Raw genomic sequence first — 20,142 nt, 5'->3', positions numbered from 1 at the left:
AACTATTCTCTCAAATATTACCAACTACCTATTTTTTTTTTTATTACAACTAATGATTTTCTTGGTCCATATATCTGTTTAATTCTTTGAAGCATTACCTACTGATCTAGTCTAGAGTCAGACTGCTAATTTAGGTTTATATTTGGCTTGAACATTTACCAGGCCAAGCTACTTAGCTTACTAAGTCTGTTTCCTCTTCTCTAAGTGAGGAATAATACAAGATTGCACATCATAGGGCTTTTCAGAATTTTTTGGTAAAGGTTAAGTAGAAATAATCCTGTGAAGCAGTCAGAATAATACTTAGCACACAGTGTAACTCAGTATATGTAATTTATCACTCTCTTTTTTTAAAGTTTATTTATTTTTTGAGAGAGAGAGAGAGAGAGAGAGAGCAAGCAGGGAAGAGGCAGAGAGAGAGGGAGACACAGAGGGAGAGAGAGAATCCCAAGCAGGCTCTGCACTACCAGCGCAGAGCCTGATGCAGGGCTCAATCCCATGAACTGTGAGATCGTGACCTGAGCCAAAATCAAGAGTCAGACGCTTTAACCGAATGAGCCACCCAGGCACTCCAGCTATTTACCACTCTTACAAACTTCCTTCTGTAATCTGGAAAATATAGAAAAATGGAAAAGAGAAATACACAGCAATTAACATCTGGCTAACTTTTTTCCATCTCTTTCCTATGCTTAGTATTTCTGCTGTTGAGGTCATATCACATACTCACTTCTCTGTTCTGCTTTTTAAAACTTAATATTATGGGGTGCCTGGGTGGCTCAGGCAGTTGAGCATCCGACTCTTGATTTTGGTTCAGGTCATGATCCCAGGGTTGTGGGATTGAGCCCTGCATTGGGCTCTTGTGCTGAGCGTGGAGCCTGCTTGGGATTCTCTCTCTCTCTGCTTGTCCCCCACTCTCTCTCTCCAAATAAATAAATAAAACTTAATTTTACAATAAGCATATTATAAAACCTTTGTAAACAATTTTAATGGTCACATAATAGTCCATCATATGTATATATCTTAATTAACTTACTATTCCTCTATCATTAGACATTGTATCTTTTTTTTTTTTTATTTTTCTAATGTTTATTTTTTGAGACAGAGAGAGACAGAGTGTGAGCTGGGGAGGATAGAGAAAGAGGGAGGCACAGAATCAAAGCAGGTTCCAGGCTCTAAGCTGTCAGCACAGAGCCCGACACGGGGCTCAAACTCATGAGCATTGAGATCATGACCTGAGCTGAAGTCAGACGCTTAATCGACTGAGCCACCCAGGTGTCCCTCTCTTCTTTATAATGTAGGCTTCATGTCCAATGTGGGGCTTGAACTCAGGACCCTGAGATGAAGAGTAGCATTCTCTACTGAGTCAGCCAGGTGCCCCTATTGTTAGACAATATGATATTTCTAATTTTTTCCACTAAAATTCACATTTACTCCCTTGGCAAATCTGGATTAAATTCAACTGCCTGCTTACTTCATTCATGTAATCATACAAATAAAAATGGCTTGACAAAAATATACAATCATGCTAACTATTCTTACTTTAAACTTATGACCATTAATCTCAAGTGGGCCCTTAGTATTTCTTGGTAAGCCTGTTACAAATTCCCAGGCCTCCTCACCTTCTTCTAGGCAATTATTTCACACCTTTCCTCTGCTCATAAGATCAAGGCCTTCTTCCCCAATTCCTTCTCAGTTAAAGGCTTCACTTCCTATCTCACTGAGAAAATAGAATCACACAGAAGAGGGGCACCTGGGTGGCTCAGTTGGTTAAATAGCCAACTTTGGCTCAGGTCATGATCATGCAGTCTGTGGGTTCAAGCCCCATGTCGAGCTCTGTGTTGACAGCTTGGAGCCTGGAGCTGGCTTCAGATTCTGTTTCTCCCTCTCTCTGCCCCTCCCCTACTCTCTCTCTCTCTCAAAAATAAACATTAAGAAGCACATAGAAGAGAACTTCCAGCTGCCCCAAGATCTGTATTTCTTCCCCTCACTACCTGCATCTGTGCCTAGCTATTCTGTCTTTTCTTTTGCTACTGCAGATAAACTGTCCCACCCTCTAGTAAAACCATCTCCTCCCTCTGTGCACCAGATTACACACTCTCTTACCTACTAAAGATACTACTCCAACAATCTGTCCCCTCTCCCTCTTGCATCATCAACCTAACCTTCTCTGATAGCTTCCATTCAGTACATACACATGTAATGCCACCCATCTTATAAAAAATCCTCCCGGGGAGCCTGGGTGGCTCAGTCAGTTAAGTCTCTGACTCTTGATTTTGGCTCAGGCCATGATCTCAGTTTGTGGAATCCAGTCCCACGATGGACTCTGTGCTGACAGCATGGAGCCTGCTTGGGATTATCTCTCTCTCCTTCTCTCTGCCCTTCCCCTGCTCTTCCTCTCTCTCTCAAAATAAAAAAATAAACAAAAAATCCTCCCTCAACTCTACCTCCTCCTCCATCATCACCTCATTTCTCTGTTACTCATGAAAGCAAAACAATCAGAAAGTTATCTAAACTCTGTCTTCCCATTTTTTCATAAACCCACCTATTTCAATTAGCCTTTTGCCCCCACCACTCCTCTGAAACCGCTTTCCCCAATCACCGCATTGTGAAGTCCAGTAATTAATTTGCAGTTGAGCTCTCCACTTCTTTTTGAAACATCTCTTAATTTAGCCTCCGTTTAGTGCCTTTGTTCACTTTCTGCCTCAATGACTGGTCCTCAGTTTCTCCTACTGGTTCTTTCTCATCTTTCCAGCCTCTAAATACTGGGCTGTCTCAGCTCTTACATCTCTAAACTGCTTTTTGTCTCCATCTACACTCAAATTTCATGGCTTTAAATGGCCTTCTACATGCTGAACATTAAACCCCAAACATATAACTGTAGCGGGCACCTCTCCCCCAAACTCCACAATTCTACAACCAACAGCCCAAAGCTGCTCCTCTCATAAGTTACCCCATCTCAGTAAATGGTACTTCCATTTTTCTAGTTGCTCGGATCCAAAAACCTTGTAATCATCCTAGATTCTTCTTTCTCTAACCCTGTAAATCCCAGCCAATCCATCAACAATCCTGTTGGCTCTACTTTTAACATCTATTCAGAACCTGGGGTGCCTTGGCGGCTCAGTTGTTGAGTGTCCAACTTCGGCTCAGGTCATGATTCATAGCCCTTGAATTTGAGCTCCGCATTGGGCTCACTGCTGTTAGCATGGACCCTGCGTCAGATCCTCTGTCCCCGCCTCTCTCTGACCCTCCCCCGCTTGCACTCTCTCTTTCAAAAATAAATAAAAAATATTAAAAGGCAAAAACATCTATTCAGAACCTAACTTTTTATGAATACCTCTACTGTTATCACCCCAGGCAAGGCAAGCTACCTGGTACTACTGTATTATCCTCTCAATGAGTCTCCTGCTTCTTCCCTTGCCCCTCACACTATTTAACACAATAGTGATACTTTTAAAATGTCAGACTGTGCCATTCCTGTGTTCACACTGAAGCTAAATCTTTATTATGACCTACAAGACTCCAGATTAGTGCTTCTCTAACTTAAATGTCCATCTGAATTACCTAAGGATATTCTTAAAAAACGGATTTTCTGATTCAGTAGTTCTGGGATGGGTCTTTATCTTGGATTTCATTTTTTTTTTTTTTTTTTTTTGGATTTCTGATAAATTCCTAAATCATGATTCTAATTTGCTGGTCTGAAGGCCACAGTGTAAGGAGCAAGACTCTAGAATAACCTGCACCACTTCTCATCTGACATCTTTCCCTAGCTTACTCCACTCCAACCATATTGGCATTTTCCCACCTCCGAGCCTTGGCACTGGCTTTTCTCTCTGCTTAGAAGGCCTATGAGAACTATCTGCATAGTTTACTTCTTCACTTTTAAGGCCTCTGCTCAAATGTCACTGATCAGCAAGCCTTCACTGATCATCCAACATAAAACGCAGTTCCTACCCTGCCACACCATATTTTGTTTATCCTGCTTACTTTTCTCCCTGGCACTTATAGCCATCTGACATAGTCCTTATTTATTTATTCCTTGTTGAGAACCTTGAGAGAAAGAACTTTGTCAACTTGTCTGTTTTGTTTACTGTTGTGTCCCCAGGACCCAGAACAGTGTCTGACAGTGTATCGTCAGTAAATACCTATTGAAAAAGGAAATGATTTGATCTTAAAGAACTTATAGTTAGGGTTCTAAACACCAAAAGCAATGCAATTATTATAAAAAGAACTCTTAAAGTGAGTAATTATTCATTTAAAAAATGATGCATTATAATAACTGAAGAACAATTTACTACACTGTGCAGCCTGTGCAATTGGTGACGCATATATCAACACTATATGGACAGAATAGTCTATCTCCACCATAGTGGATTCTGTTGACTTGCCAGCTACTGGTTGACCTCCACACTCTGCGTTCTTTACTTACCAAATGGTGATATGTCTGGGTTTAGGGAGGCTCCTAGATAATAATCTTTATCAATTTAGACAATCTGGGTAAATCTGTATCCCTTATCAGTAATTAGTTCAGGGAAATAGGCAAAATCCAATTCTGGCTAGGTCTGTTGGGAGGCTTCTGGTAAAGTTTTAAAAAAAGAAAGAAGTATACTACTTCTTTACTACTTCTGTACATAAGAGCAAGGAGCTGGCATCTAGCAACCATCATGGCCAAGAGGGGAAAAGCTGGAGTTAAATTATCAAGCTGCTGCATTAACCAACCCTTCTTGTTATAGAAGATAATAAATGAAGTAGGCTATTATCCCTATCTTAACAGATGAGGAAACAGGTACAGACAGAATAAGTAACTTGTCTAAGGTGAGAGTGGTAGAGCCAGGATTCAAATTCAGATAGCTTGGCTCCAGAATCTTAATCTCTACTCTATGTACCTCTCTAAAACAACCTGAAAGACCACTTCCAAGAAGTATAGTGACATTACAAGGTCTTAGTGATAATGTATAAATTGCCTTGTTCATCTGTAGGTTTCTTTTTTTTTTTTTTTTTTTTAATTTTTTTTTTTCAATGTTTTTCATTTATTTTTGGGACAGAGAGAGACAGAGCATGAATGGGGGAGGGGCAGAGAGAGCGGGAGACACAGAATCGGAAACAGGCTCCAGGCTCTGAGCCATCAGCCCAGAGCCCGACGCGGGGCTCGAACTCACGGACCGCGAGATCGTGACCTGGCTGAAGTCGGACGCTTAACCGACTGCGCCACCCAGGCGCCCCCATCTGTAGGTTTCAACGGATAACTGTATTGTGCATATACTGTTCAGTGTTGTAGGTGTACATATTTTTTTCTTATTATTGCACACCCCTGGAAACAAGAGATCTAGACTCTAAAAAAGTACTACCTGAAACAGGTCAGGTCAAGTCCCATACATTCTGAGAAAGCTACCTTTTCCTGTAACTTTTAAATCCATCAGAACTTAGTTTTGGCACATGGTAAGAGGTAAAGATCTAAAATAAGTTTTTCTCCAAAGAGTAGCTGCATACACCACGACTGTTTTTTGAATGATTGAGAAAAGGAGGTCAATGTGGATACTCTTCATGTAATACATCCCAAGCAATGCTAGGAAGAAAACCATGAATAGGAAAGATGGGTTCTTTGCCCTCATGGAGCTTAGCAGTGTAGTGCAAAAGGCCAATAATATAATTACACGGGGGATGGCTGTTTTGAAGGACCAGGCACAGTAGCCGCTATGAAGTCTTACCTCTAAGCTGTGATGGAAGATGTCGGATGGACAGTACCTCTTGCACTACATACTGATTCACTCCTCCACTTTTCAACAATTCCTCTGGGGCTAAAGGCAGATGGAACTCATACAGCTGGGGACACATCTTTCTCCCACTGGCTCACAGGGCTGGAAACCAAACAGCAAACAGATCAAGATCTATATCTAAGGACTGTCTTTTTAATCTGGTTCTATTATTCCTCCACCCTCAGATATATGACGCTTATATCAAACTTATACCACGGCAGTATCGTTATCTTAAGAGGATGTGAGGCAACCCTGGACTAGTCCAGGATTCTAGTTCAGAATCGAATTCTAGTTGTGACTCTGCTATTTGGTTATGTCACTTACCCCCCTGAACCTCATCTGCACAACAGAGTTACTAATCTGATTATTTTGCAAAGTTGCTCTGAGGATCAAATGAGTCAAAAGACATGAGAATGTTTAAAGAAATACAAAGTGGCAGGGCACCTGGGTGGCTCAGTCGGTTGAGCGTCCGACTTCGGCTCAGGTCATGATCTGGTGGTTTGTGTGTTCGAGCCCCCATCGGGCTCTGTGCTGACAGCTCAGAGCCTGGAGCCTGCATCAGATTCTATGTCTCCCTCTCTCTCTGCCCACACCCCCCCCCCCCCGCCCCGTCACATTCTGTCTCTCCTTCAAAAATTAATAAACATTAAAAAAAAAATTAAAAAAAAATACAAAGTGGCATATCAATGCATCAAGTTAGCATTTCCATTTTAACGGACATTTCCATTTTTATGCACTGAGAGAAGGCCTCACTCAAGGCTAGGGCAGTGGGCCAGCATGGCCTAGTGCGTGTCCTGGCTCCAGAATGGGAGAGTATTAACATTTAACATCTGTTTACTTTGTGTCACGTTCTTATTAGGCTATTTGAATATATCATATCTGATCTAGTTCTTCGAATGCCAATCTCATGGAATGCATAACACAACCCTATTTACAGATGAGGAAACTGAAGCTAAAAAAAAAAAAAAGGTTAAGAGATTTGCCCATATTCCGCACGGGTCTGTTAAAACTTACTGTTTCTACTACATCTTACCGCCAGAATTACGCCTAATATCGCGTCATACTGCCCCATCCCCAATCTTCCCAGTCTTTCATTCCCCGCTGCCCATTAACACCACACCTCAGAAAAGAACTTCACCCGCCGCTCCTCCGACTCAGGACGTGGGGCCGAAATGAAGGAAAAAACACGGACTGCACAATACGCACCAATCAGCACCGCAGCACTCAAGCGGGCAGAGAAACCGGCCAATCCCCGGCAGGCGGAGGCAAAAACCCGCCTCTGAGCCAGGCGCCGCGCGGGCAAAGCCACAAAGGTGGAGTTCAAATCTCAACCGCCGTTAGGAGGCCAATCGCGTCACTCTCTGCAGAGACCCGCCAATCACATCTCAGGAGCCTGGAAGCCAGACGCGCCGCCAGGGGCGGGGCAGGGTCTAGATCCCCTGCCCACCTCCCCTTGTCTCGCGGCTGCTTCATTCTGCCGCCCTTTCTAGCTAGGCGGTGATGGCGCCCTTGGGCTAGTGACCCTCTCAGTCACCGCCCCGCCCCCCCCGGGGCAGGAGGCAAGTCCAAGCAGGGAGTTAAAAGGTTTAGGCTCTAATCCATGTTCCGCCATCTCCTCTATGTGACGTCCAGCAGGTCACTTCACTCTCTGCGCCTCAGATTTCCTCCCCAGTAGAAAAGGGATAATAAAAACAGCTACAACACAATACTGCTGTGAGGCACAGAAAAAGAGGTTTTGGGTTCCAGAGTTTGCACCTTCATCTCCCTCACAGTTGAGGGACGCCCCCAGGAAAGGGTGAGTTTCCTCGAGACTCAGCTTTGGGGCGTCCTAGGCAACGACGAAATGAATCCCTCTGCTCCTCGGACTCTCCAAGACTTCGGCGGGCGAACCGGAAGCACCTGGGCGGGGTTTCAAGGCCTCTGTACACCGGAACTTGGAGGGTGGGGTTTGTGGCTTGGGAAGGAGGAGCCAAGACGGGTCTGGCTGCGGGAGGTACCTCGATGAGACCCAAGATGGCTCCTTCCGTCTAGTGTCCTGTGAGGCTGGCGCGGAAGGTCCCTGTCAGCTCCTCGAAGGTCACGTGTGACCCTACTCTTATGCTTGTGTGGTTGCTGTTGTAGGGAAGAGACGAGAGCAATGGCAGGGAGCCTCTCTTTGGGGGCAGGCAGGGTCCTATGGGGCCGGGCGCCCCTATCCTGCAGAAGCTTCTCTCTGGGTAAGTGGCTGATGTAAAAATTGCCCTGAGAACTGCTTGTCAGTAAGCGGCTCAGACTCATTCCCTTTCTTCCCCGTCCCTAGGTATTCCTGGAATGTTCCACGTAAGGCTCACCCTCCCGCCTCCCAAAGTGGTTGATCGTTGGAACGAGAAGAGGGCTATGTTCGGGGTGTATGACAACATCGGGATCCTGGGTAAGATTCGATTACGTGGTACAGAATTTCAGAGTAATTTTTTACGTAAGATTATCTTTTTCCCCCCCACCAGTGTACGAATGGTACCATGCTCAGTAATAAGAGCCGACACTTAACGTGCGTATTCTGGTTGTTTTTGACGCTGTTCTAAGTGCACTACATGTATTAATCCTTACAGTAAGGGTTGTTTTTTTGTTTTTTCAGTTTACAGGTAAGGAAACTGAAGCACAGAGGGGTTAAGTGATTTTTTTCCAATGCTAGTAAATGGCAGTGCCAGAATTTGAACCACAAGCAGTCTGGCTCCAGGGTCTGTGCTCTTGATCGTGTAGGTGCTGCTTGTCTGTAGGCGCAGCTCAGGAAAATGCAACTGCATGCTGAAGGCTTAGCTGGTGGAGGCTGTGTTCGTTGCCTCTTGTCTGGGAACTAACGTGTTCTCTCACATTACACAGGAGACTTTGAAATGCACCCCAAAGAACTGATCAGGGGCCCCAGATGGCTTAGAGGCTGGAAGGGGAATGAATTGCAACGTTGTATCCGAAAGAAGAAAATGGTTGGAAATCGAATGTTCCTTGATGACCTGCACAACCTTAACAAACGCATCAGCTATCTCTACAAACACTTTAACAGACATGGAAAGTACCGGTAGAAGAGAAAGCTGGGAACTGTGGAAGAGACACATCTGTCACGGGGGGGGGGGGGGGGGGGGGGGGGGGGGGACAGTACTTTTCCCTTTGGGATTTGTATGCCCTCTAATAAAATGGGGCTTCTTTGGAATCTGTTATCTGCTCTTTATTTTACTCTAGATGCTACTTTTATTCATTCAAGTAGACTATGAACTCTGGCTCATCCATCCATAAGTCTTAGGTTTGGACTTCACCACTTGCCCATTGCAGACTAGCTATATTTTTAGCCTTTAAAAAAGAAAAGGGGGTGGGGGCGCCTGGGTGGCTCAGTCAGTTAAGTGTCTGACTTCAGCTCAGCTCATTGATCTTGCGGTTTGTGGGTTCCAGCCCCGCATCCAGCTCTGTGCTGACAGCTTGGAGCCTGGAACCTGCTTTGGATTCTGTGTCTCCCTTTCTCTCTGCCCCTCCCCTACTCATGCTCTGTCTTTCTCTGTCTCTCTCTCTCTCAAAAATAAATAAACATTAAAAAAAAAAAAAAAAAGAAACGGGGCACCTGGGTGGCTCAATTGGTTGAGCCTTGGATTCTTGATTTCTGCTCAGGTCCTGATCTCACAGTTCATGAGATTGAGCCCCTAATGGGGGCTCTGCGCTGCCGTCGTGGAGCCTGCTAGAGATTCTCTTGGCCACTCCCCTGCTCTCAAAATAAATAAACTTTAAAAAAAAAAAAGAAAAAGGAAATTGTTGGCACTTTTTGACATTTAGCTTTTCATGTATTGAAGGGGTAATTTCTTATTGCTTCATAATGCTGTTATCTTAAATGTATGTTTGAAAACATTTTCATACTGGAATGAAATGTAACAAATAGAATTATGCTTGTTCATTATTTTCATCAAAAATATTGGGTACTTTTTCTAAGTTGAGAAATGCAAGAAAAAATGTAATAGATAACATGATTTCCTAGTTAGGGGATAAAGATATATTCTCACATGTACACTTTAATATGAGGCATTAAGTACCATATGAATGGTTTGCATACTAAGCCTGACTGATCATCAGAATCACGTTGGTAGTTTCACGATTTCAAAAGCCGGGTCCCTGCCCCCAAAGATTTGTGATCTGTAGAGATGAGCTGAGTCTTGCACATCTACTTTTTTAAAAAATACATTAAAAAAATACAATGGAAATTTTTTAAATTACTGAAGGGTAATCAGGTAAAGAGTTTTCTCACGGCCTGTTTTTTTTGTGCTTTGCAGAGGCAACCACTATTTTTTTTTTTTTTTTTTTTTTTAGTCCTTTGGACATAAACTGTGCATATATAATCATGTATTAACTCTATATCTCCTTTTGAAAAGAGGATTCTATTTATTTTTAGTTTTTATTTTTAATGAAAAGAGGATTCTATATACACCGTTCTATACCTTGCTTATTCACTTAATACAACCTGGATTGTTTTATATCCTCACATTCTATACCATAATGATTTAACTAGTTCCATTTTGATAGATATTTAGATTGTTTCCAGCCTTTTACTTTTTCAAAGCATGACTCCTAATTTTAGACAATTCTGATTGTAAAATCCCTCAGGTGATTTTCATTAACCATGTTTAGAAACCACTGGTGATAAATGATCTAAATAAGAGATTGTATTTGGTCTAATCAGGAGAGGCTTCCTAGAAGAGGCTGGATTTCAGCAAAGAAATAAGTGGTAGAACATTTCAAGTGGGGAAGAGAAGAGTGATCAGTGGTGCATATGACCCAGCAAATCCACTCCTAAGTATATACCCACCAGAAATGAAAACATGTTCATACAAAAAGTGGTACATAAATGTTCATAGCATTGTTATTCATAATAGCAAAAAAGAAGAAACAAAGCAAATGTCTATCAACTGATACAGAAAATGTGGTATATTCATGCAATGGAATATTATTCAGCCATAAAAAAGAATGAGGTACTGATACATCTAACAACATGAATGAACCATGAAAACACTTTAATAAACCAAAGAAGGCAGTCATAAAAGGCTTGTATTGTATTCATATGAAATGTCCAGAATAGGCAAACCTACAGAGACAGAAAGTAGATTAGTTATTGCCAGGGAATGGGATAAGGGATAGGGAATGAGAGATGACTGCTAACAGATACAAGGCTCTTTTAGGGATGGTAAAAATGTTCTGGAATTAGCAGTGATGGTTGCACGACCTTGTGAATACACTAAAAAACAATTGTATACTATATAATCATATGGTATATGAATTATATCTCAATTTTTAAAATGGTGTAGGAGACTTGATTTATTTCTAAATTAAGCTTTATTTTTAGAAAATCAAAGTAATGCATGCATATAGTTAATTAAACAGAAGGGAAAGTCGTGTGACAAAAAGTCCCCTGCTTCACCTGTCTACCCTCCAAACTAGCTTCCTCGAATGAAAGGCTCTCACTTCTTTGAAATATTTTGGTATTTATTATCATAATTTGAAACAATATGCCCCACTGCTCTTTATGATTTATCAGCTTTAGACTTTATTAGCTTCCTGTTATGAAAGATGAAGATTTAGCCCAATGATTTAAAATAAAAAACCTGTTAAGCTAGGAACAGGAGGAAATTTCTTTAACTTGGTAAAGATTACATACTAGAGATCAACCACAAATATTTAATAGACATGCATTCCCTTTAAGATCTGTAATAAGACATAATAAGCTAAATAAGTCAGAAAAAGACAAATATATGATTTAATTTGCATGTGGAATTTAAAAAACAACAGATGAACATAGGGACAGGGAAGGAAAAATAAGGTAAAAACAGAGAGGAAGGCAAAACATAAGAGACTGTTAAATACAGAGAACAAACTGAGGATTGCTGAAGGGGAGACAGGTGGGAGGATGGGCTAAATGTGTAATGGGCATTAAGGAGGGCACTTGTTGGGATGAGCACTGGGTGTTATATGTAAGTGATGAATTACTGGGTTCTACTCCTGAAACAAACACTATACTGTATGTTAACAAAGTTGAATTTAAATAAATAAATTTTTTAAAAAGAAAAAAAAGATTAGTAACAAGACAAGGATGCGTACATTCCTGTTGCACTTTAACTTAGTATTGAAAGTCCTAGTGAATGTCAAGAAAGAAAGGAGGAAGAAAGGGAAAGAAAGAAAAAAAGAGTGGATATGAGGGTTGAAAGAATAGAGATCAAATTATCATTTTTTTTTTTAATTTTTTTTTTTTCAACGTTTATTTATTTTTGGGACAGAGAGAGACAGAGCATGAACGGGGGAGGGGCAGAGAGAGAGGGAGACACAGAATCGGAAACAGGCTCCAGGCTCTGAGCCATCAGCCCAGAGCCTGACGCGGGGCTCGAACCCACGGGCCGCGAGATCGTGACCTGGCTGAAGTCGGACGCTTAACCGACTGCGCCACCCAGGCGCCCCAAATTATCATTTTTTTAATATTTGTCAAATTGTGATCATTTACAAATTATATGATTTTCATTGTCTAAAACAGGAATCTTTTAAAAACATATTTAATGTTGATTTATGTATTTTGAGGGAGAGAGAGCGTGAGCAGGGGAGGGGCAGAGAGAGAAGAAGAGAGAGAGAATCCCAAGCAGGCTCCACAGTGTCAGTACAGAGCCCAACGTAGAGCTTGAACTCACGGAGTGTGAGATCATGATGTGAGTTGAAGTTGGGTGCTTAACTGACTGAGCCACCCAGGCTCCCCTAAACATTTTATTTTTAAATAATCTCTACTCAGTGTGGGCTTGAACTCATAACCCTGAGATCAAGGTTCACATGCTCTACAAACCAAGTCAGCCAGGTGCCTTGGGACTTCAATATAAAAATTTTTGAAGAACACAATTCAACCCATAACAATAGTCTTTGGTGTCCCCAAGACATTCTTGTGCTTCTGTTGTTAGTTCTTGAAATTCATGATTCCTTATAGCTTCTATAGATTCTCCAGGTTTGATTTTGGAAGAGGAAGCCAGTGGCCTCTATTAGTTATCTTGTCAGGAAACTGGATTTACACTCTGCAATCCTCTCCTTTCTTGTAGCCCTTTCCCCATTCCTCTTCATCATAGTTATTTTGGCTTAAATCAGTAGACAGTATTTACATTATTAGGACCATGTAAATATTGTTTACTACTTGGTGTACTGGGGGATAACTAGTGTTTCTTATTTAAAAATTCTGTATCTTGGGGCGCTTGGGTGGCTCTGTCGTTTAGGTATCTGAGTGGCTCAGGTCATGATCTCGGGGTTCATGAGTTTGAGCCCCACATGGGGCTCTCTGCTGTGAGCACTTCAGAGCCCACTTCAGGTCCTCCGTTTCCCTCTCTCTCTGTCCCTCCCCCAATTTCTCATTCAAAAATAAACAATCATTTAAAAAAAGAAAAACATTTAAACAATAAAACCTCTATATCTTTATCGAGATACAAGTCAACCAATCCAATGGATTTTAGTATATTCACAGAGTTGTACATCCATCATCATTTTGGAACATTTTCATCACTACTCCAAAACGAAATCCTATGCCCCTTAACTGTCACCCTCAATTCCCCCTCCCTCCCGGTTCTAGACAACCACAAACCCACTTTCTGCCCCTATACATTCTTGCCTATTCTGGATGTTTCATCTTAAATGGAATCATACCAGATTTCATCCTTTGTGACTGGCTTTTTAAATTTAGCATAGTGCTTTCAAGGTTCATCCATGTTGTAACATATATTAGTACTTCATTCCTTTTTATTACTGAATAATATTCCGTTGTATGGATATACCACCTCATATTTATCCATTCATCAGTGGGTGGACATCTAGGTTGTTTTTACTTTTTGGTTATTCTTTTTTTTTTGTTTTTTTTAAAGTTTATTTTGCGAGAGAAAGAGAGCACAAATAGGGAGGGGAAGAGAGAGAGGGAGAGAGTCCCAAGCAGGCTCCACACTGTCAGTGTGGATCCTGATGTGGGGCTTGAACTCATGAACTATGAGATCATGACCTGAGCCGAAGTCAAGAGCCAGATGCTTAACCAACTGAGCCATCCAGGTGCCCTGTGGTTACTCTGAAAAATGCTGCCATGGACATTTGTGTAACAAGGTTTTGTGTAGACATTTTCATTTCTCTTGGGTATAAACCAAGGAGTCGAGTTCCTGGGTCACTCTATGGTAACTGTATGTTTAACTATTTGAGGAACTGCCAACTCTTTTCCAAATTGGCTGCATTATTTTGTATCTCTACCTGTAGTGTATGAAGGTTTAATTTCTCTACAGGCTTGTCACCATTTGGTATTCTTTGTTTGTTTTGTTTTTCATTATAGCCATCCTAGTAGGCATAAAATAGTGTCTCACTGTGGCTTTGATCTGTATTTCCCTGATGGCTAATGATATAGAGCATTTTTCTTGTGCTTTATTGGCCATTTGCTTATCTTCTTTTTGAGAAATGTTTATTTAGATCCTCTGTCCATTTTCAAATTTTTAAAATTATAATTGAGTTGGAAGAGTCCTTTATATATCCTAGATACAATTACCATATCAGATATCTGATTTGCAAATATTTTCTTTGATTCTGTGAATTCTTTTCATTGTCTTGATCACGTTCTTTGAAGCACAAAAGTTTCATAATTTGCTGATGCCCTGTTTATTTTTCCTTTTGCGGTTTGTGCTTTTGTTATCATATCTAGGAAATCATTGCTTAATCCAAGGTCATGAAGACATATAGCTATGTTTTCTTTTAAGACTTTTGTAGTTTCAGCTCTTACATTTAATTTTTTGATACATTTTGATTTAATGTTTGTGTATGGTGGGAGGTAGCCATCCAAATTCATTCTTTTGCATGTTCACATCCAGTTGTCCAGCAGCATTTGTTGAAGAGACTATTCTTTCCCCCATTAAATGGTCTTGGCACCCTTGTTGAAAATCAATTGACATAAATGTAAAGTAACTTCTATTTCTTATTTAACTTTTTGTTTTTTCTCAAGTTAATTGCCTCTTTTTCTTTTGTGTAATTTTCTATATATCTAGCTCTAATTTTTTTCCATATATCCCATTGGAACTGTTAAATACTTGTTCATATTATTTTTCAATTATTTATTATGTATTTATTTATGTTTACAATTTTTTAAAAGTTTTATTATTTATTTATTTATTTTGAGAGAGAGAGAGAGAGAGAGAGAGAGAACTTGAGGGGGGAGGGGCAGAGAGAGGGAGAGAGAATCCCAAGCAGGCTCCACACTGCCAGTTCAGAGCCTGACTCAGGGCTCGAACCCACGAACTGTGAAACCATGACCTGGGCTGAAATCATGAGTCCAACGCTTAACTGACTGAGCCACCCAGGTGCCTCTTATTTATTTATTTTTAAAGTTTTTATTTATTTATTTTGAGAGAAAGAGAGTGTTTATGCACGTGTGCATGAGTTGCGGAAGGGCAGAGGGAGAGGGAGAGAGAGAATCCCAAAAAGGCTCCGTGCTGTAAGCACAGAACTCGAACAGGGCTGGATCCCATGAAAGCCGAGATCAAGAGTCAGAAGCTTAACCTACTGAGCTACCCAGGCACCCCTTACTTTTCAAATATTTAAACATGGCAGATACTTTATCAGTTTTTTTCTCTGGAGACTTTCCTGCAGTTTTTTTCCATCCTCTTGCTTCGGTCAGGACACATGGCACAGCTTCCATACCCAGGATTTTCTTTAACCATTTTTGTGTGTGGATCCAGCATTCCATTCCTTATATCTATTGCCTTTCTCTTTCCTGTTTGCCAGAGTGCATCTTGTAGTAGCCTACTTAAATAGAGAGGTAAGAATTTTGATAATGAAAGGAGTCTATATTCTTCTTTTGATATACATTGATCTTTTAAAAAAAATGATCTTATATTGGTAGTTAGATTGGTATGAAATTCTAGGTTAATGATATTTCTTCAGAATTTTAAAGACACTGCCACATTGTCTTCTATCTTCTTTTTTTTTTTATTTAAAAAAAATTTTTTTTTTCAACGTTTATTTATTTTTGGGACAGAGAGAGACAGAGCACGAACGGGGGAGGGGCAGAGAGAGAGGGAGACACAGAATCGGAAACAGGCTCCAGGCTCCGAGCCATCAGCCCAGAGCCTGACGCGGGGCTCGAACTCCCGGACCGCGAGATCGTGACCTGGCTGAAGTCGGACGCTCAACCGACTGCGCCACCCAGGCGGCCCGTCTTCTATCTTCTAATACTGTATTGAGATGCTATTCTGATTCCTGTTCTTTTCCCCCCTCTTTTTGAATTTTTTTAGCTTCTTCTCTTTTTTCCAAAATATTCCAATTTCATAAAAATGTGTCTTGATATGCTTCTTTTTTCTTTCGTTGTGTTGGGCACATAGCACACTGTTTAATCCAGAGAGACTTGTTCAATTCAGGAAAATTTTCTTTTATTTCTTTTATATCTCTGTCTTATATCCTGTTTTCTCTTTTAGAATTCCTGTTAGTCAGATATTGGACTATTTGGCTTGATTTTCTAACTTTCTTTCTTACTTCCTATCCCTACCTCTGTTGGCTCTTGCTCTTGGACCTTTGTTCCTTATTTGTTTGCAATTTTTGACCACAATTTATATTTTTTGGAACTGTATCTGTGGAAATTCCCCAGGGCCTAGATCAAAGATGAGCTCATCCAGAGAGAATTGCATCACTTTTGCCAGGTGCTTGGTGGGACTGTCAACCTAGAATCACTTTAAATTCTTGCCATTTTGTTCTTAGGATCAACAAAAAATTCAGACAGTAAAGCCACAGCTTGTGGTCATAAATTCTTTACTAGTGTTTACAAGAAAAAATAAAATAAAAAAAGATCTCCACTAGGCACCTAGGTTCCAGACAAGCAGTTTCCTATGAAGTCCCCTAGGGACAGCATGGGTGTTAGAATATTTTGAATCCACTCTTAAACGAAGACATAGAGGTTCTGACTTAATGGTGGGGATCTTCTGTTAGATTTCCAACCCCAGAAAAGCCCTGAGCTCTGTCTCCCATGACACAGTGGCAACTGGTGAGTCCATCACCATGCCTAAATTCAACTTTTTAGCAAATGCTGCAAGGCAAAACAGACTTCAGTGCTCAGCTTACCTCTCTGGGTAGCAGCTTTGACTTTGACTTAGTTTTTGGTCTATAGTCTTTATTTTGGTCTACAGTCTATTTTCTTATCAGCTCATAAATGCATTAAAATTTTTTTTTTAATGTTTATTTACCTTTGAGACAGACAGAGACACAGTGTGAGTGGGGGAGGGGTAGAGAGTGAGGGAGACACAGAATCTGAAGCAGGCTCCAGGTTCTGAGCTGTCAGCACAGAGACTGACTGGAGGGGCGGGGGGGGGGGGGGGGTTGTGCTCACGAGCCCTGAGATCATGACCTGAGCCGAAGTCAGCTGCCAAACCAACTGAGCCACCCAGGTGCCCTGTAAATTCATTTTACTTTTTTTTTTTTTTTTAATTTTTTTTTTTCAACGTTTATTTTTTGGGGACAGAGAGAGACAGAGCATGAACGGGGGAGGGGCAGAGAGAGAGGGAGACACAGAATCGGAAACAGGCTCCAGGCTCTGAGCCATCAGCCCAGAGCCTGACGCGGGGCTCGAACTCATGGACCGCGAGATCGTGACCTGGCTGAAGTCGGAGGCTTGACCGACTGCGCCACCCAGGCGCCCCTGTAAATTCATTTTAAAGATAACCTTTGAGGCAAAGAATCTAGAATAGCTAAAACAATTTTGAAAACAACAACAATAATAAAGTGGGAGAAATAGTTCTACCTGATGTTAAGACTTACTATTTATAGCTACAGTAATTAAGACAGTGTGTTATTGGCAGAAGGAAAGACACATAGATCAGTGGAACTGAAGAGAACCCAGAAATAGATCTGCCCAAATATACCAAACTGATTTTTGACAAAGGTGCAAAAGCAATTCAACAGAGGAAGGTTTGCTTTTTTCAACAAATGGTCTGGAGCAATGGACATCCATAAACAAGAAAATGAACTCTGATCTAAACTTTACACCTTATACGACAATGAACTCAAAATGGATCACAGACTTATATGTGAAACACAAAAATGTACAACTTTTAGAAAATAAAATAAGAAAATAATCATCAGGATGTAGGGCTAGGCAAAGCTTCCTTGACTTCACACCAAAAGTATAATCCATAGGAGGACAAGTTGATAAATTGGATCTAAACAGAATTGAAAACCTTCGCTCTGTGTGAGATCCCTTTGAGAGGATGAAAAGGCAAATGACAGACCAGGAGAAAGCACCTATCAGACGAAGTACTTTATCTGGAATATTTGAAGAATTCCTAAAACTCAATAGTAAAAAAATGAACAACCCAATTAGAAAATGGTCAGGGCACCTGGGTGGCTCAGTCGGTGAACCATTCGACTCTTGATCTCGGCTCAGGTCATGATGTCAAGATTTGTGAGATCAAGCCCCATGTTGGGCTCTGTGCTGACAGCACGGAGCCTGCTTGGGATTCTCTCTCTTCCTCTCTCTCTCTCTCTGCCTCTCCCTTGCTCACGTGCACTCTCTCTCTTTCTCTCTCTCTCAATATCAATAAACATTTTTTAAAAATTAAAAAAAAAAAGAAAACAGGCAAAAGATATGAGCAGACCTTTCATCAAAGAGGATATATATATAGGAGGCAAAAATCACATTAAAACATGTTCAACATAATCAGCCATCATAGAAATGAGAGTTAAAACTACAATGATCCCGGGTGCCTGGGTGACTCAGTAGGTTGGCGTCTGACTCTTGATCTCAGCTCAGGTCTTGAACTCAGGGTCATGAGTTCAAGCCTGGCATTGGACTTTATACTAAGCATGGAGACTACTTAAAAAAAAAAAAAAAAAAAAAGAAACTACAATGATATATGACTACATACCTATTAGAATGGCTAGAATAAAAAAGAAACAGCGACAACACCAAGTAGTGGTGAAGATGTGGAGAAGCTGGATCCCACTTACACTGCTTGTGGTAATTTAAATGGTAAAGCAATTCCGGAAACCAGTTTGGCAGTTTTTTTCTGAAACTAAACATGCAATTACCTTCCAAACCAGTAATTTCTCTCTTGTCCCAGAGAAAATTATGTTCATGCAAACCTGTACATGGCTGTTCATAGCAGTCTTATTTGTAATCTCAAACTGAAATCAGCCCAAATGTCTTTTTATCAGGTAGATGGTTAAACAAATTATGACATATCCATTCCACAGAATACAACTCAACAATGAAAATTATTGATACACACAAATTGGATGGATCTCAAGGATATCATGGAGGAAGGACTGCTTTTTCAGCAAATGGTCCTTGAGCAATGGGACATCCATAGGCAAAAATGGGAAAAAAAGCCAATCTTAAAAGGTTTCATTTGTATGATTCCACTTCTATAATATTCTTGAAATAAAATTATAGAGATGGAGAACAAATTAGTGTCTGACAAGGATTGGTAGGTGTGGCTATGAAAAGATAGCACAGGGGAGTCTTGTAGTAATGTAACAGTTCTGTATCATGAGTGTGGTGGTGGTTACAGGAATCTACATTTAAAGCTACATGCACATGTGAATGCATGTAAAACTGATGAAATATGAATAAACTCCAAGGATTGTACCAATGTCAATATCCTGGTTTTAATAGGGTACTGCTATCACTGGGGGAGGTAAGTGAAGGGAGATGGGGAACCTATCTGTACTTTTTTGAGGGCCACCTCATGTGAATCTATAATTATTTTTTTAGCAAGTTTAAAAACATGGTAATTGTTATTTTTTAAATTTATTTTATTTTATTTTTTTTCAACGTTTATTTATTTTTGGGACAGAGAGAGACAGAGCATGAACGGGGGAGGGGCAGAGAGAGAGGGAGACACAGAATCGGAAACAGGCTCCAGGCTCTGAGCCATCAGCCCAGAGCCCGACGCGGGGCTCGAACTCCCGGACCGCGAGATCGTGACCTGGCTGAAGTCGGACGCTTAACCGACTGCGCCACCCAGGCGCCCCTTTAAATTTATTTTTAATGTTTATTTTTTTATTTTTTAATTTTTTTTAAAATTTATTTATTTTTGAGACAGAGAGAGACGGAGCACGAACGGGAGAGGGTCAGAGAGAGGGAGACACAGAATCTGAAACAGGCTCCAGGCTCTGAGCTGTCAGCACAGAGCCCGACGCGGGGCTCGAACTCACCGACCGCGAGATCATGACCTGAGCCGAAATGGGCCGCCTGAGCCACCCAGGCGCCCTTTAATGTTTATTTTTGAGAGAGAGACAGAGACAGAGACAGAGAGAGAGAAAGAGAGACAGAGCATGAGTGGGGAGGAGCAGAGAGAGAGGGAGACAGAGAATCCCAAGCAGGCTCTGACAGCTCAGAGCCTGACTGGGG

The 20,142-nt window shown here is 41.1% G+C and overlaps 2 protein-coding genes across 8 annotated transcripts in view; one reads left to right on the top strand and one right to left on the bottom strand.

The window, feature by feature from the left end:
• NCAPD2 (non-SMC condensin I complex subunit D2) overlaps positions 1–7,631 on the bottom strand; it is a 30,745-nt gene extending 23,114 nt beyond the window's left edge. For 3 of the 7 annotated variants that reach the window (XR_006708695.1, XR_006708696.1, XM_045463226.1), the window contains exons 1-2: positions 6,871–7,189; positions 5,703–5,852 (exon numbers count right to left, since the gene is read on the bottom strand). Coding sequence is in view for 5 of the 7 variants with exons in the window: in XM_045463226.1 (XP_045319182.1) it covers positions 5,703–5,829 (127 nt within the window). In the remaining 2 variants the exon portion in view is untranslated. Of the gene's footprint in view, positions 1–5,702; positions 5,861–6,783; positions 7,190–7,505 lie in introns of those variants that run through there. The other 4 variants (XM_045463228.1, XM_045463227.1, XM_045463230.1 and 1 more) reach the window with 4 other exon arrangements.
• Positions 7,434–8,934, top strand: MRPL51 (mitochondrial ribosomal protein L51). The gene is made up of 4 exons (XM_045463248.1): positions 7,434–7,545; positions 7,872–7,966; positions 8,050–8,160; positions 8,610–8,934. The coding sequence occupies exons 2-4, from the start codon at positions 7,888–7,890 to the stop codon at positions 8,804–8,806; spliced, it is 387 nt and encodes a 128-aa protein (XP_045319204.1). The 5' UTR covers positions 7,434–7,545; positions 7,872–7,887; the 3' UTR covers positions 8,807–8,934.
• The last annotated feature ends 11,208 nt before the right edge of the window (positions 8,935–20,142 follow it).

The sequence above is a fragment of the Leopardus geoffroyi genome, chromosome B4, assembly GCF_018350155.1.
Source record: "Leopardus geoffroyi isolate Oge1 chromosome B4, O.geoffroyi_Oge1_pat1.0, whole genome shotgun sequence".
In the NCBI taxonomy this organism is placed as follows: Eukaryota; Metazoa; Chordata; class Mammalia; order Carnivora; family Felidae; genus Leopardus; species Leopardus geoffroyi.
The sequence above is the reverse complement of the archived record's forward strand: the minus strand, read 5'-3'. Positions and strand labels throughout refer to the sequence as shown.

What these genes read in the sequence shown, in the direction of transcription:
- MRPL51 (XM_045463248.1), top strand. Translation starts at nt 7,888, where the DNA reads ATGGCAGGGAGCCTCTCTTTGGGGGCAGGCAGGGTCCTATGGGGCCGG. An exon ending in CTGCAGAAGCTTCTCTCTGG is followed by an intron (nt 7,967 to 8,049) that starts GTAAGTGGCTGA and finishes CCCCGTCCCTAG; the next exon opens with GTATTCCTGGAATGTTCCAC. An exon ending in TGACAACATCGGGATCCTGG is followed by an intron (nt 8,161 to 8,609) that starts GTAAGATTCGAT and finishes CACATTACACAG; the next exon opens with GAGACTTTGAAATGCACCCC.